The sequence below is a fragment of the Vipera ursinii genome (assembly GCF_947247035.1).
Source record: "Vipera ursinii genome assembly, chromosome: 1".
Taxonomy (NCBI): domain Eukaryota; kingdom Metazoa; phylum Chordata; class Lepidosauria; order Squamata; family Viperidae; genus Vipera; species Vipera ursinii.
Window position 1 is genome coordinate 121,900,012 of NC_139512.1, and position 14,890 is coordinate 121,914,901.

The 14,890-nt window shown below is 41.8% G+C and overlaps 1 protein-coding gene across 1 annotated transcript in view; it reads right to left on the reverse strand.

The window, feature by feature from the left end:
- RUFY4 (RUN and FYVE domain containing 4) overlaps positions 1 to 12,352 on the reverse strand; it is a 28,795-nt gene extending 16,443 nt beyond the window's left edge. Inside the window, exons 1-5 of the mRNA XM_083348297.1 lie at positions 12,232 to 12,352; positions 8,514 to 8,676; positions 6,865 to 6,971; positions 5,739 to 5,867; positions 1,043 to 1,149 (exon numbers count right to left, since the gene is read on the reverse strand). Coding sequence (XP_083204423.1) covers positions 1,043 to 1,149; positions 5,739 to 5,867; positions 6,865 to 6,971; positions 8,514 to 8,559 — 389 coding nt within the window. The 5' untranslated portion in view covers positions 8,560 to 8,676; positions 12,232 to 12,352. The remainder of the gene's footprint in view (positions 1 to 1,042; positions 1,150 to 5,738; positions 5,868 to 6,864; positions 6,972 to 8,513; positions 8,677 to 12,231) is intronic.
- Positions 12,353 to 14,890: the final 2,538 nt, after the last annotated feature.

Sequence of the window (14,890 nt, forward strand, 5' to 3'; positions counted from 1 at the left end):
GAACAAACCACAAAGCATACTAACTCCCAGCTGCCCATGTTACCTCCATTCCGTTCCTACTACGGACCAGAGCCAAACAAATGTAACTGGCTTAGAAAGTGGGAGACCACCTATGTATCATGAAAATGCAAGAGTAACTAATACAGTTAACCTACATCTACCATCCCCTTAGCTTTGCCAATTGAGGATTATCCTAGGGTTGTATCGAGGCCCAGGGCAAAAAGAGCCCTAAAATCTTTAGTGAGATTCTCAAAGCCTATCTAAAAATTAAATTCATTCATTAATTCATTCAATTCATTCGTTCTTGATTGTATTTAAATAACACCATTTAAGTACAATTCATTTCATTCATTCGTTCATTCTTGATTGTATTTAAATAATAGCATTTAAGTATAATTTGTTTAATTCAAAAACTAATTGTTACCTTGGCACGAGCTGTTTCTTTGTTCTGATCCCACTTCTTTAGTTTTTTAAAAAAAGTTTACCCTGTGAAGATAGCTAGGGAATTCTCCTGGAACATTTCCACTCTGCCATGCTTTTCATCCCACAAAACCTCAGAAGCAATTTGGAAGCAACTGGTCTCTAACTCCATTTGAGTTGACTTGAAATGCTGAGGCGAAGGGGTGAGTATCAATGCCCTGAGCTACCACACTCTCTGCCACAACAAAAACCTCATCACCCGCACGCCAAAGAAAACAAGATCAGCAAAAACAAATAAATTATTAATTGTTAAATCTTGTCAATTTTGCACCTTTTAATTTATTTTTTTTAATTGTATAGAAGGGAATTTATGACATAGGCCTTGTGAAATCTCTGCGTTAGCCTCTTCTTACAGGTCTTAATGTTCAGAAATCTGGAGAACAGGGAAGAAAGAGCTCTTGTCAATGTGGAAGCACACAGGTAGCCGAATTTTATGATAGCTTTCCCAGCTCTGTACCTGAATCAGAAATAAATCAGCCTAACTCTCCCAACACGGCTGATGTAATGCGATAAAGAGATCCAGCTGCTTCCAAACTGGATACTTGCAAGAAAAAGCTCTCACCTGGTGGCTTCTGGTTCCATGAAGCAGAGTTGCAAGGTCTCAGCTAACTGTTGATGGACCAGGCAGTAGCGGATGAAAGCACGGCCTTTCCCCACAGCAGTTTTCAGCTATCAAAGAAACAAATGTATGTTCCAATGAAAGACCAAAGTAGTAAAGAACTCCTTAAATTGCCCTGTTTGCTAAAGGTATTTATTTATACATTCTTTCTAGAGCAGGGGTCTTCAAACGTGGCCCTTTTATGACTTGTGGACTTCAACTCCCAGAATTCCTCAGCCAGTGTGCCTGGCTGAGGAATTCTGGGAGTTAAAGTCCACAAGTCATAAAAGGGGCACGTCAATTAGTGGTACCGGTACCACCTGTGGTACATTGGCACCTGGCAGGTGGAACGTGACCATCCTAGGAAAGTGGTAGCAGGGGAGGGGAATGAGCTGAACTGGTGGCAGCACCGCACAAGCCTGAGCGAGAGATGCCTGGAGCTGCAGGGCTGTGCGGAAGCACCAGGATCAGCGCCAGGCTCTAGCTGGAGCTCGGTGCTGATCCTGGCACTTCTGCTGAGCCCAGAAGCGCCGATCAACTGGAATGTTGCAGCATTTCCAGGGTCTTATGATTTACATTCAGTTGCTTGGCAACTGATTCATATTTACGACGGTCACAGTGCCCCAGAGTCATGTGAAGTGACCAAAACCTGCTGCAACCACCCAGCAGAGGGGGGGGAAATAAAAACCAAACACCCCACCCCACCCCACCCCCGCTGCCAATCCTCAACAGAAATGCTCACAACAATGAAAACCTCGGACAGGAGGAAGAACGCTGCTGGGCAGGCAGGCAGGTGTCTTGCTCTGCTGTGGCTTGGGGGGCACTTTTTTCAGTGCCATTGTAACTTCGAACAGTCACTAAGCAAACTGTTGTAAGACTACCTGTACTTCATCGCTTTTTTCCTTTTTTTTTTTTGGTCATCAAGTTTTTGACACCTTGCTGGGCGACTGGTGGTACTTGGATGTTGCCATATCCTAAAAGTGGTACAGTGGGTGAAAAGGTTGAAAAGCCCTGCCCTAGAGACTATCCAACTTGGCTTACATCTTCTTCTAAGTTCCCTGTAATTTGTCTTTCCCCCTTGCTTCCACTGCAATGATCCATTGTGCCAATGTCCTAGTCTTGGTGCAAATCAATCCATACTGATATTTTTCACCAGTCTAAATAAAGAATGAACTATCACCACATTTCCTTGGGAACTGCACTACCTTGCTATAGAACTATGACTGAAAGGTTCTAAACAGAATAGCGTGTATATATTTTTGTAGGTACGTGTGTGAACGCTTATGTATGTGTATGTGCATATATACGGGTATATATGCATACGGCACATAGATAGGTAGTCCTTACATAATAGCTGCCCTGTATAGTGACCATCTGAACTTAAAATGGCACTGAAATTTATGACCAGTCCTCAAATTTATGATGTTTACAGTGTCCCTGGTGTCATGTGATAACCATTTAGCCAGCTTCTGACAAAGTCAAAGGGGAAGCTGGCAAGAAGTTGCATTCACATGATGTTTAATTTAATGCCTGCATCTCTTGAGTGATGAAGTTGCTGGTTCCAATTGTGGTTGTTAAGTGAGGACTACCTGAATAAAGAAAGCAATGTAATCAAGCAGTGGTAAGTATGTCAGGGAACGCTGTATCTCCTTTATATGCATTCCTGGAATAATCTATGCTCAAAACTTCAACAATTTCTTATCAATAATAAAAAAACACTTTAAAGAGTTGCAACCCAATCTTATGTGCCGGTAAGAGGTTACTCAATTACACCTGGGTCTCAATTAGTACTGAATCCCACAAAGGGGTCACACTATTTGAGTTTGCACTATTCAAAGTGATATTTCTAGGGAAAATATGGCAATTGGTTCCAGCTTGCTAGAAATAAGCCATGAACATTTTTCAAACCAAGGATAAGGAGATGGGACCCACATCTGCTCCAGATGGCTGTACCCTAGGCAGGACAGTGGTTCCTCCATTGGTTTGAATGCCAGGAGATAAAGTGTTTAATTATCAAGCTCACAACCATGACAGAGCCTTTTAAAGAACATTAAGTTGACTAATCTTGCTTCTAACTGTTCCGGGAATTGCTTATCTAACTATCTTAAAGTTATAGAGATCTTTGGGATGACAAATTTGAAAAGGCACCTTGTGAGTCTATCTTCATTTCTGTATACCAGAAAAATTAACTATACGTTTAGGAGCTCAAAGAATTTGAAATAAATGGCAAAATATTAAACAAGATTTGAAACCAAAAATGTTATAAATGAATTAAGGGTCTAGAGAAATTTGGAACATTTAAACTTTTACTATAAAATGTTGGAACCAACTATACTGTATGAAATAAACAGCTTGTTGTGGAAACCAGAATTATGTTGTCTTGTGTAAATCATAAGAGAAATTAGAGACCTTATGATTTAAATTGGACACTAGAGGGGACTAAAGATGCAAGGCAAAAAAGAAAACTGCCTTTGGTGTTGATAAAAATTGGGATTTACAAAATGACACATAACACTACAACATTTGAAATATTGTTGTTAGTTGCGAAGTTGTGTCCGACCCATCGCGACCCTATGGACAAAGTTCCTCCAGGCCTTCCTGTCCTCTTTTGAAATATTATAGATTTTTGAGGGAGGGGCCAGACTATCAGTGACAATGCCTGCTTCTGTGGATAGATTGAGTTTAAAGGATGTTAATAAAGGAAAGACAGATCTGAAAACATTCCTTATTACATTTTGCACCCAGAAAAATTAACAGTCTAAAATCCCAACTGCAACAGCACAGTAGTTAGCCTTAATTGAGCATTAGCTGAATTTTGGGTCTCATTAAACATGACCTCCTATCTAATTACATTGTGCACTAAATAGAATATTACATTAGTCAAACTTGCGCTAATCACAACCAATGTACATTATAATTGCTAGATGGAAAAATTCTTTTTTTTCTTCTTAAAGGAAGAAATTAAAGTGAAAAAGATTCTTTAAAAATATTAGACACCATAGGTCTTTGAAGTATTTAACCCTAACCCTATGTTACCATAGAAACATTCTTCCCATTTCTTATCGGGTTCCCTTTGTCAAACACAAAGGCTAATTCCTATTTAAAACACAGAGCACAATTCTAGGACACCTTCCCATTATTTCAGTGGAAAAGAATGATTTTGGAAGAATACAGTATGAACTCCTGGGCATATGCATGTTGTCAACAAGGGAGGTAGAATTATTCAGTAATTCCATTCAACAAACCTCACAACTGTACACTGACCTAGGAAATAATGTACTATATTCAGTTTTGTTTATCACAATGCGCCAAACCAATTGTTTCAGTTTTATAAACTTTAGTTTAGTTTATATGTACATGTGATCAGTAACAGAATGCTCTTGACATGAAAGGCTGAAATGAAGCTCAAAGGGATGAAAAAAATTGTTCAAATTAAGGAAATTGCAATGAGATTATATTGGTCCCAGACATTAAAAATAAAACTAACACTGTGTATCTGGGTAGATCTTTAAAAGCTTAAAAATGGAGCTGTAGAAAGAGATAAATGTGAACAGCTAATCTTGGAATGTATTTCTGGCAAATCATTTTGACTAACCAGATTGCTATAGTAACTACATTTCCTTTTGTAACATGTTTAGTGTTTTTTATGATATAGTAAAGGTAAAGGTTCCCCCGCACATGCATGCTAGTCATTTCTAACTCTAGGGGCCGGTGCTCATCTCTGTTTCAAAGCTGAAGAGCCAGCGCTTGTCCGAGGAGGTCTCCGTGGTCATGTGGCCAGCATGACTACACACCAAAGGCGCACGGAACGCTGTTACCTTCCCACCATAGTGCTCCCTATTTTTCTACTTGCATTTTTACGTGCTTTCGAACTGCTAGGTTGGCAGAAGCTGGGACGAGTAACAGGCACGCACTCTGCTACGCGGCACTCGGGATTCAACCCGCCAAACTGCCGACCTTCTGATCAACAAGCTCAGCATCCTAACCCACTGAGCCACTGCGTCCCTATTTTATGATATACATTTCCAAAAATTTTCAAAAATGAAAGAATTAATTGCCTCAATCTTCCCAAACCTAACAACCTCCCGATAGATCAGGGGTAGGCAACCTTGGCTCTTTTATGACTTGTGGACTTCAACTGAGCATGCTGCCTCAGGAATTCTGGGAGTTAAAGCCCACGAGTCATAAAAGAGCCAAGGTTGCCTACCCCTGAGATACATGAATTGGAACTACAGTTCCCAGAAACCTCATACAGCAGGCTGGATTTGTAACATGTCGTATCTGGAAGGTAACAGGTTGACACAGAACTGTAGAAACAGTATTTACTGTCATCTTTGTGAATATCATCTTACTGTCTTGCTTCTTGAATGGCGAGTTGTTTAAGCCACCATTGGATGACTCACAGATGTTCCTGAATTACTACTCAGAATAGCCCAGCTAGCAGTGATGAATGATCCTTCATCATTAGCCTTGCAGTTTAAGATATTAGAAATTGTAACTCATCAATATCTGGAACATTCCGGATTTGAAGAATTTCCCATATCTCTTCTATGTTTTTCCCATGGCAAAGAGAAATGCAGCACAGTTGATTTGTTCTCACCAATCCACACTGCCCCCTATATTCTAAAATAAACTCACATAAAATATACACTAATCTTACCTTATCTAAAGAAACGACATGTTGAACCCCTGCATGTGGGTTGCTGTTATGCCGGGTGAGGTTTCGGCTCAGAAAATCCCAATAATCTTTTTTCTGTCCAAAGAGATTTTTCTTTTCTTTCAAATCATACTAGAACATGGAGGAATGGGGAAAAATAATATTAATGTTTATATGCTCTTCATTCTCATCAATGATTCTGTAGCTGATTGTAAGCTGACTGGTGACAGAACTGAAGAATAGATTTTCTAAGTAAGTGTGTTTTAGGGAATACTATAAAGATACTGGAGATTCAGATAGGAATGCCGGGGGAAAATAACTCTGTACTCCTGCTGTTTATCACAAAGCAAAAAGTAAAAATCTTTTGAGGCAACCCAAAGATGAGACTTTGCCTAAGGCAGGGGTAGGCAACCTCGGCTCTTTTATGACTCATGGACTTCAACTCCCAGAATTCCTGAGTCAGCTGACTCAGGAATTCTGGGAGTTGAAGTCCATGAGTCATAAAAGAGCCGAGGTTGCCTACCCCTGGCTTAAGGCAACGTCAACGTCAGTGACGTGTTGCAACATATTGTGACTTTTTTGCCATTGCCGGCAATGGGGTGGGCGCGGTTTTGCTATGATGCACCCTTACCCCTGGCCTAAGGAGTAAGGAGTGACTTCAAAAGCTGGGAGTGCATTATGTTACAACATTAGTAACTAGAACCAATTTAAATTGTATTTCTTGTGATGGACTCTATAATCTAGGTGTAGAAAACCATTCTTTACTTGGGGATTCTATAGTATTTCTTGGGTGTTATCAATGAGGATTTTTGATAGTGGCAGCTACCAATGCATGCAATGAGCAGAAATTAGTTAGAACAGTTCTCTCTCTCTCTCTCTCTCTCTCTCTCTCTCTCTCTCTCTCTCTCTCTCTCTCTCTCTCTCCCTCCCTCCCTCCCTCCCTCTCCCTCAGACACATTCTTTCTCCTCCCTGCTTCAAGAGCAGAAGACCACATTGTCAGAGATCTGAATTAAGCCTAGCAGAGGGTTTCTGAAACTGCAGCAACTCCTGCTCTCAACCTCCAGGAGCCCAACAGCCCAAATGCCTGTTGCCAAGCCACGTCCTGGAATTGATGACTGAGTCTCTTACCTGCAGTAGAAATTCCAGTTGGGAACAGAATGGTTGCAGTTCCTGGCTACCATCTGTCACTGGGAGACCCCGCTCCCGGTAGTTTTGATTTAAATCAACCAGCGTATCTAGTGGGAATAGAGGGAACTCATAAAACATTTGAGTCCTGCTGTAGCATTTCTCCTCCTAAAGTTAAAATCAGGTGAAGAGAGTGTGTCAAACATACCCATTATACCCAGGGGTCTTCAAACTTGGCAACTTTAAGACTTGTGGACTTCAACTCCCAGAATTGCTCAGCCAGCCCTGGGAGTTGAAGTCCACAAGTCTTAAAGTTACCAAGTTTGAAGACCCCTGTATTACAGTCTGGCCAAAATGTCAGAACAAGGAACAAAGAGGAGATATATCTAGGACGACCCCATAGAGGGACTTAATAGTCTAGCAAAAAAAAAGGCCGACTTCCATGAAACCATTTTAAAGGAAGGAAGGAAAGATGATGGAAAGAGCATAAAAGAAAAGCTCATTCGGCAAGGTTATTTATGCCATGACCTCCCTTCTTGCAAAGGAACAGATTAAAAAAAAAGGTTGATCTGTTCTGGGCAAAGAGGCAATCAATCAATCAATCAATCAAAGGCAGGTTGACTCATACAGTAAAATATGTTAATTGATGGGATGCCCTACTCATTGTTTTATTACTCATACCTTCAACCAGAAAGCTCAACTTTCAGGTATATCCCTGCCTTCCATGCAGGATAAATTGACTGGGAGGGTCTGTACTTTTTATTGCTGAACTTCTAACAACCCAAGTCTACTCTGAATTTAATTTTATTACTCCGGCCCTGTTAATCTGTTTGTCAAGAACCCATCCACGTCTAGCTTCGGGTCTTACCCAGTGATTCCCATCTTTGATGCCAATCTGTTCGAGGCCTGTATATGACAGTGTCATAGTTACAGCACAGTGAACACAGACAGCATTGCAGTCAACATTCATAACCTCCTATGTGTAAAGGGTATCAGGGAAGGATATCAAGGAAGCATCAGAATAATTTCTTCAGATTATGGCATCCCTGCTAGATGCTGTAGATGTGGTGAGTAGGCCTTAGAATAATCTGCCTTTTATTCTTGCAGGCATCTTTCAAATTGCAGGAAGGTATGTGGTGGGCAACTCCAAATAAATGCAGTGAAGATACATGAGGTTTGCCACAGAAGCATAACCGATGCCACTATAAGCTCCTGCTAAACTCGGATGGGCACACATGATTCCACTGGGTTAATTATTCCATTCTGAGCAGTTTCTTTTCTAGCCTGTGGCATGATAGGCACTTATCTGTGGTTTTCTGGCTAATTCTTTCTAGCTAGAGATTTGCCTAGAGATTATGTTAATCTCCCAGAGAGCAAAACTGAAAAACTGCTTCAATTTTAACAGGCTACCTTCAGCGACTGGGGTCTGGTCACTCTTTCTAATTCTGGCTGGGTTCTAAGTGACTCTCCTAAAAAGGTCAGCAGAACTGCCTATTCCACAGCCATCAATTGTGCTTTGTTCAGATACCAGGTATGAAACATAATATAAACACAATACAAAAGAATACAAATTCCAAGGGATATGTGAGAAATATACCCAAACAGAACCCAGATAATGCCCATCCTTTTGGAGAGCAGCCACACATACTTACTCTTTAAATCCTTAATCACATGGAGTACTTCTCTGTCAGCAGCCATAGTTCCACATCACCAATTCTTCAAAGGAAACAGCTATTAAGTTTTAAGGAAATTCCATGCTTGGGTCTACAGTCAGCAAGAACAGCAAGATTATTTCAAGGAAGCAGATCTGGGTGTCTATAAAGAAATGTAAATTATTTAAATATGTATTGTTATTTAAATATTTACTGTTAGGGGTCCCTGATTCTGGGGATCTCCTCTTAATGGCTGTGTAGACATGCAAAACACTCATATAAAAAACATCAGTATAGAAATAGGTTGAATTTAATGCACAATATATAATCTACTCTATTAAGAGAGAGTAGCTGAATTTTTCTTTGTGTGCTTGTAAATTCGTAGATTATTGATATTCAGTGATTACTAATCCCGATAAAGCAAGACCTTTTTTCCACCCAGAAAATTCAGAAAACTCTGAGCAATAATTTCTTCTCTAAAACATACCAGGAACTAATTAATATCACATGGCCAACATTGCTTAGGATGAGTGTTTTACAGCAGCTGTCTTCTGAAAACATGGACCCATCTGTCCTTTCTTCCTCGCTCACAAGAAGGAAAGCTGAAAAGACAGGCAGGAAACTAGTGAGTTGGTTCTCCTGCTCCTCCTTCATCTGCTGTTCTAGGTGCTCCTTCAATTGATAACCCCAAAAGTTTGCTATCTGATGGATTCAGATGGACAATCCCCTTGCAAGGATCATCAAGCAGTGCAAATATGCCTCTGCATGGAGATCAACCTTGGAAACATCATCATCATCATCATCATCATCATCATCATTATTATTATTATTATTATTATTATTATTATTATTATTATTATTATTATTATTATTTCAGTTTATATACCGCCCTACTCCCAAAGGACTCAGGGCGGTTTACAAGGCAAAATTTAAAAACAATACAATAGTAAAATTAAAATTAAATTAAATTAAGTATAGCCCCAAAAAGTCAAAATCACAATTTAAAATCATTAAAGAGCTCAAAGAGCCAGGTTTTTAGGTCCCGGCGAAATGAACGAAGGTCGGGGGCAGTCCGGAGTTCCGTTGGCAATTGATTCCACAGGGCAGGCGCAATTGATTCCATGGGGATCGCCTGTCGGCAATCCTTGACCGGCGGTACCCTGAGGAGGCCCTCCCTGTGGGAGCGCACAGGACGATGGGAAATTGACGCTGGCAGCAGATGCTCCCTCAGATAATCCGGGCCCATGCCATTTAGGGCTTTATAGGTCATCACCAGCACCATTTTCTCCTGGTAGGGATCCCTGGAGAGTGGAAGGTGAGTCTCTCTTACAATGAATTTAGCTCCTGGGGACTTCTCAGATAGATCTATGCAGCAGTGCATAGATTTCTTGGCAGCAGCGCTGGCGTTGTTTGCCAATATCTTCTGGGAAGGTTTTTCAACTTCTCAGTCTAGTCCACCATCCTAGTACTTTTCAGAAGTTTCCCATCCAAGTCCTGATCAGGACTAATCCTGCTTATTTTACCTGGGTTTAGGAGTCAATTAAAGGAGGTTTTCAATACCTAAGAGTCCTCAGTTAGTACTGTTACTTTAATAACTTTCAAAGAGGTAAGGACACCTTTTTCTTCCATCTGTTAGATAAATCCTTTCTGTCCCAACTGATGTTTCTCACTTCAAAAGGCTTTTCAGCCTGAGTTTCTATGCCATCCATACCTTTATTCCTGCCTTCATATATCCCTTTATCCCCACCCTATTTTCCATCCTGGGGGAGGGAACACCCCTCCCTAATTTGGTTAAAGATTGTGATAGAAAACAGAAACAACTATCATAAAATCAAACTTCATTTCCCTTCAGCTTTCTAGCAGCCTTTTCCCCTTAATGTCCCCCCCCATACTTTCTAGCTATTCTTGGAACTGAACAAAATATCCCAATGACCAAGCCTGCCTTCTCTTATATTTGCCTAATAATTCAAAAGGTCTTAGTCCACAATCCAAGTGCCTTGCGTCTTTTGGCCTATTCAAGGAACTTTTACAAACCACGTCAGGCCTTGTGAGGAAGTCAAGAGAGACCTTGGCAACTCCCACCTTTTGCAGCCCATGGGTAGAACAACAAATGATGACCTAATGGCGCACAACCAGACATCCCAAAATCACAACCATTATTGAAATACTGTTTTTTTTTTTAAAAAAATGCAAATTTGTAAATTTAAGCAATTTCTCAGCTTAAGGTCCAGGCCAGATGACGTCCTCTCCCTCCCCACCCTTGACCCTGTGCCTCTCAAACCTTCGCCAGACAGAAGATTTGGCTCTCTCAGTTCTGCACCATAGCTCTGTAGAAACCTTTCAGACCTTTTCTTATAAGCAAGTCCAAACGTGGGCCTCACGGAGACTGAGAATTAGCTGCCCTGCCCGTGGGCAGTTTTCAACCAGCCTGACAGAGATAGCTACCTGTTCGCAGTTACTTCCTTCATGTCTGCCCCTCCTCTCGTAGGGCAGCTGCTGCTGGCAATCCTGGCATTTGCCTCCAATGTCTGAGCAGCCCAGGCTACACATACCTGATTTGAGAGGCTGGCTCTTAGCTGAGGACTGGAAAAACAAGCTCTGACAGAGCAGCTTCCTCTTTCCATTGGAAATCACCCTTCCCCAAAGGGAAAATGTGATGTTAGAATCTCCCGAGATTTATTTATTTTTATTTATTTTAATTCCATTTATATCCCGCCCTTCTCCGAAGACTCAGGGCGGCTTACAAACTTAGCAGATTCCAGAAAAGGGAGCACTAATGTAGGCCTGATTCTAACCCTTTTAGATTCAGACCTTGCAACAGGTAGAGCGGCTGCACCACTTCTTTGCTATTTTCTGTACTGCGATTTGGTTTGCAATTTGGGGGGGGGGGAAAGGGGGAAATCAGTACATCTTGGGGCAAAAACAAAAGCCAGTATCACTGCGATTGCCAGGTCTTTCAGAGGATACTGTGAGCCTAGTCGTGTTTTGGCAAGGCTGGTTCAGGGTCTGAATTAAATGCAACCCACAACTAATCCTTAAAAAGCCGCCTTGCAGATAAAGGGAAGAATGAAAAGGAACACTGCAGACCTTGCCCTCCGGACACGTATGTGAGGGATGATATATATATATTCCTTTCCCTCTCTCTTTTTTTTTTCCTGAGGCTGATTTCTACACCAGCTCCTGTGAAGGAAAGTACTTAACCACGCGGGACCCTTTCCTGCACCTTGAGATACTTAATGGAAATCCAATCCTTCGGGAGAAGGGCGGTATACAAATTAAATAAATAAATAAATAAATAAATAAATAATAAATAAACCCCGGGTGGGAGGACGAGCTGGCTGGAAGATAACGTAGTTCAGTTTCATCTCAAGGCCGGCCAGTTCGCTTCCGGCTGGGGCAGGTCAGATTAAGGCAGCGTTTCCCAACCTTAGGAACTTGAAGATGCGTGGACTTCAACTCCCAGAATTCCCCAGCCAGCATAGCTGGCTGGGGAATTCTGGGAGTTGAAGTCCACGCATCTTCAAGTTCCTAAAGGTTGGGAAACGCTGGATTAAGGGACGGGAAGCTGGACTTTGGGGCGCGATCGAGAGAGACAGCTGGACTTTGTAGCCGGATCAAGAGACTGATGAATTTGGGGGCGCGATCAGGAGACAGCGGGGTGTTTCTCCTCTGCCCGTCCGCCGGACAGACGCAAAGCGCCCGCAGCTGTGAGACTCACCGCCACGTCGGCCCCTCTTGACCCAGCGGTTCCTTTGCGACCTCCCGGTCTCTCCCGCGGCAAATCGAAAGCTTCTCGACGGAAAACCTCTTTCCGGGTTCGAGCGTCCGCTGCCCTTTCCTTCCTCCGGAGGCGCCGCGCCACATCTTCCTCTTCGGAGGGGAAGGGCGAAATCGAGAGTCGCAAACCAAGAGCCTGCGAACAGGGGATCGGTAGCAAGGCTGGTGAAGAGAAGGGCCCACCTTTGCCATCCTAGACCAGGCGCCAGGGTTGCCGAAAGCAGGCACCCCCACATCTAAAAAGACGCGATAATTGGGCGACGTGCCTATTAAGTTTTGAAATTGTGAAATGTTTATGTGAAATTATAGACCTTCCTCTTACGGATGCCCATACCTGAAATCGCAGAATGGCGGTAGGTATTGAACGGCTAACAAACGCATAAATGGCTAATGAACACAAAGACACGCTTTTCTGCACTTATGGTCTCACAGTTTTATTACCTTGGCTACAAGTGTGAAAGCTCTAGTTCTCAAGCTCAGAATCTGTAAACAGCAAACTCAGAAGCAGATGTTTGGTTCACACATCGTGCTAAACCACTGCTCATTTAATAAACCACAGATGGCTCAATGAACAGTAATAAATTATGAGTTACAAGCCCAACTACCCAATAGCAAACAAACTACTTTATAGTTTGCATGCTTGTGAGCCCAATCCAACCCTGGCCCTAGAAATGAAAAGCTAATTCTTTGTGCTCCAAAAGCAATCTTAATGCACACCTGTGAGAGCCATTCTGTTGAAAATAAACAAGATATGAGTGTATACTAGGTTGAGCTCAATGTTTATGGGATCTAAACGCATACTAAAGAAAGCATATTAATCTCACCGACCTGTTACAAGGAAAGAAAGACCATGCTTCTATATGCACAATCTTACGTAAATGATGGTTTGTATTATGTGTTATGCTCAAAAATATATTCCAAGTGTAAAAAAAGGAAACTTAAAAGAAGCCACCTAAACAGTCTTCCTTGGAATTTTAAGCCTTAAATCCATATATGCATTTATATCACAACAGTATAAGCATACTAATATTTTCATATATGAATTTCTGTAAAAGTCATTATTACCTAAACTGTTAATAGCTAATATTATATTGCTCAAAATGATGCCTTTTTAGCTTCCCTCAATATACATAGAGGGAAATATATCAGATCTATCAATGTCCTCTTCATGTGCATACAGCACCAGCACCACCAGTATGGAATCCATAGTTCCTTTAAAGCTAATGGGGAAAAAGAGGAGGCAACAGTAAGAATAAAATGAAGACATTCAGTGAAGACTGACCCTGAGGTTATGAAGGCACTTTATGCCTCACACTGAATATTAGGAAAAAATCAGTGTGGTATAACAGAACCAGTTTGGTGAAATGGTTAAGGCATCAGGCTAGAAACCAGGAGAACTTGAGTTCGAGTTCTGTCTTAGGCAGGAAGCCAACTCCGGAGCCTTGGGACAGTCACTCATTCTCAGCCTTGGGAAGAAGGCAAGGGTAAGCCACTTCCAAAATCTTGCCAAGGGAACTGCAGGGACTGGCCCCGGGGAAGTTGCCAGAAATCAACACTCACTTGAAAGCATGCACACATACAATGTGGCATAAAGAGTAGAATAGGGGGTGGGCAGTCCACAGGTTGTGTGCAACACTTATGTCACATCTGCCATTTGCAGTCACTGGGGAACCTTGCTTGCTTTCCCCATCTATCAGCTAATTGGCTGAGAGATCATGGTAGCAGATAATGATCAGTTGTGACCAGGATCCCTTGGTGGGCTTGCAAAGAGACCCTCCTAGTGGCCTTACATAAAATTGCTGATTTCCTGCAGTGGGAACCAGACAGTCTGGTGAAGGGAAGGAAGTAAGAATCGTTTACTGTTTCTATCTTCTCAGCAAGATCTCTAGCCAGGAAGGAGGGCAATATGTGTGCGTTTGTGGTGCACTTCATCTATTGCAGCTGTTATCCTCCAAATGGCAATAGTGCAGATCTCTAGGCGAAGAAAGCTACTCAGCCTTTGGGCTGAACTGTTGCATGAAGAACAAAAGATATGAGGTCCATCTTGCCAACAGGCACTGAGTAATGCTGACTTTTGGTCATTTCTTAGCCTACCTCACTGGGTTAGGAATACATGAAATATATGAGGGTTGCCTTGTAGACATTTCTTTGTAGGTGGGGTTGAAGTTTGAAGGAGCTGCACTGCATCACAGTACCTAAAACAAATAATTCAGGGTGCTTTTAAATGGATCACTTCATTTGTATAAACAAGCAGGCCCTGTGTACTTTTCTTCCTTAATGTTTTTTTTCCCAGTAAGAAAAAATAAACAGCAGAAGCAGTGCCAAATTGAGGAAGATTACTAATGGAAAACAGCTATCATCTCACATCTGATTCCATGAATGAAGCAAGATTTCTTTCATAAGGAAACTGCCTCAATGGGCCATCTTTGGTGCTTTTATTTTTCACTGTGTTAGGTGCCTACTTGGACATGTTTTTATTATGCAATAGGATGGGCAAACTAGATGCTTTGGACTTCCGTTCCCATCCTCCCTGTTGTCATAGCACACACTGGCTGGAGCTGGAAATGAAAACAATTATAGAGTGCCAAGTTGTTTCCAGG